The sequence below is a fragment of the Notothenia coriiceps genome, unplaced genomic scaffold, assembly GCF_000735185.1.
Source record: "Notothenia coriiceps isolate Sejong01 unplaced genomic scaffold, NC01 NC01_scaffold00016216, whole genome shotgun sequence".
Taxonomy (NCBI): domain Eukaryota; kingdom Metazoa; phylum Chordata; class Actinopteri; order Perciformes; family Nototheniidae; genus Notothenia; species Notothenia coriiceps.
The window spans coordinates 51984-53308 of NW_011348917.1; the positions used below are offsets into that span (position 1 = coordinate 51984).

Consider the following 1325-nt stretch of genomic DNA (forward strand, 5'->3'; position numbering starts at 1 on the left):
CGGGAGACGCCTCGGCACTCCCTCGCCGCCACCACCCCCACACTATACGATTAAGTATCAATATCCATGATACCCCGCAGATTAGATAAGCGTTTTCAGATTTTGGGATTCGGATCAGATTATCTTTATTGTCCTCATTGGTAAAAAGACAAAGTTGTTGCTTGCTCTTATATTTTGTTTTTGCTAATTTGTAAATTCAACTTGTATATTTTCTACTTCTTTGTTTATTTCTAGTCTTTTTCATTTGCATTGTACAATGCCATGTCTTTTTATGCTGCTGCAACGCAAACATTTCCCGAATTGGGATCAATAAAGTACTATCTTATATCTTATCTCTCACCGGAGAAAAGACACAAATGTGAAAAATAACTGAGCTCGATTGTAAAGGGTCCCGACTTTACCGCTAGAAATAAGACACACTATAATATATATAAAAACAGAATGAGAGCCAAGATGCTGCTTCTGCACTGCATCTGTGACCGTGCTGTAGTTCCTTTATAGGCCAACATTAGCCTCCTTTAGCTTAGCGGCGGTGACGTGAAGTCATGTGACCGTCCGTGCTGTAGTTCCTTTATAGCCCAACATTAGCCACCTTTGCCTTAGCGGCGGTGACGTGAAGTCATGTGACCGTCCGTGCTGTAGTTCCTTTATAGCCCAACATTAGCCTCCTTTAGCTTAGCGGTGGTGACGTGAAGTCATGTGACCGTGCTGTAGTTCCTTTATAGCCCAACATTAGCCACCTTTAGCTTAGCGGTGGTGACGTGAAGTCACGTGACCGTGCTGTAGTTCCTTTATAGCCTAACGTTAGCTTTTTACTTCAAAAATCGCAAAGTGGTGTTAATACGTGGAGATTATCCTGCTGAACTAAACTTGTAAGTATCATAAACGTTTGTTTGACTCAAAGATTATTCTCTGCAATAATCCAAAACCCATGGAAGAATTCCCATTGTGGAGGGAACCAGAGAGATGCTGCCTTCAGGGTCAGCCTACAAAAATACATCATCACTGCACCTCTCCATAGGCGTGACTCTATAGGTAGATTCAATAGGATGAGGGTGCAGTGGGATTAAGTCCCCCCCCCACACAGGAAGTGAGAGCTCTGGTTGTTTCAGACAAAGCCCTGGGCTCAGCAGATATCTGGACATGAAACACACTGCCAAGCTTTGGCTGGGTTTCCTTTGAGCTAATTAAAGTTAGGCTGAAAGATACTGTAACATGATATTATAGCTGAAAAGGGCTGAGTAATGTTCTCACTGTCAGGACTGATTTAAATCAATGGTCCCATGGTCTCCTCTGCATTGAATTTAAGTGGAGGAATCGCTGTG

At 42.9% G+C, this 1325-nt stretch overlaps 1 protein-coding gene across 1 annotated transcript in view; it reads right to left on the bottom strand.

The window, feature by feature from the left end:
* Positions 1 to 1019, bottom strand: part of LOC104949451 (golgin subfamily B member 1-like) — an 11990-nt gene extending 10971 nt beyond the window's left edge. The window contains exon 1 of the mRNA XM_010775811.1: positions 999 to 1019. Within this exon, the coding sequence (XP_010774113.1) occupies positions 999 to 1019 (21 nt within the window). The remainder of the gene's footprint in view (positions 1 to 998) is intronic.
* Positions 1020 to 1325: the final 306 nt, after the last annotated feature.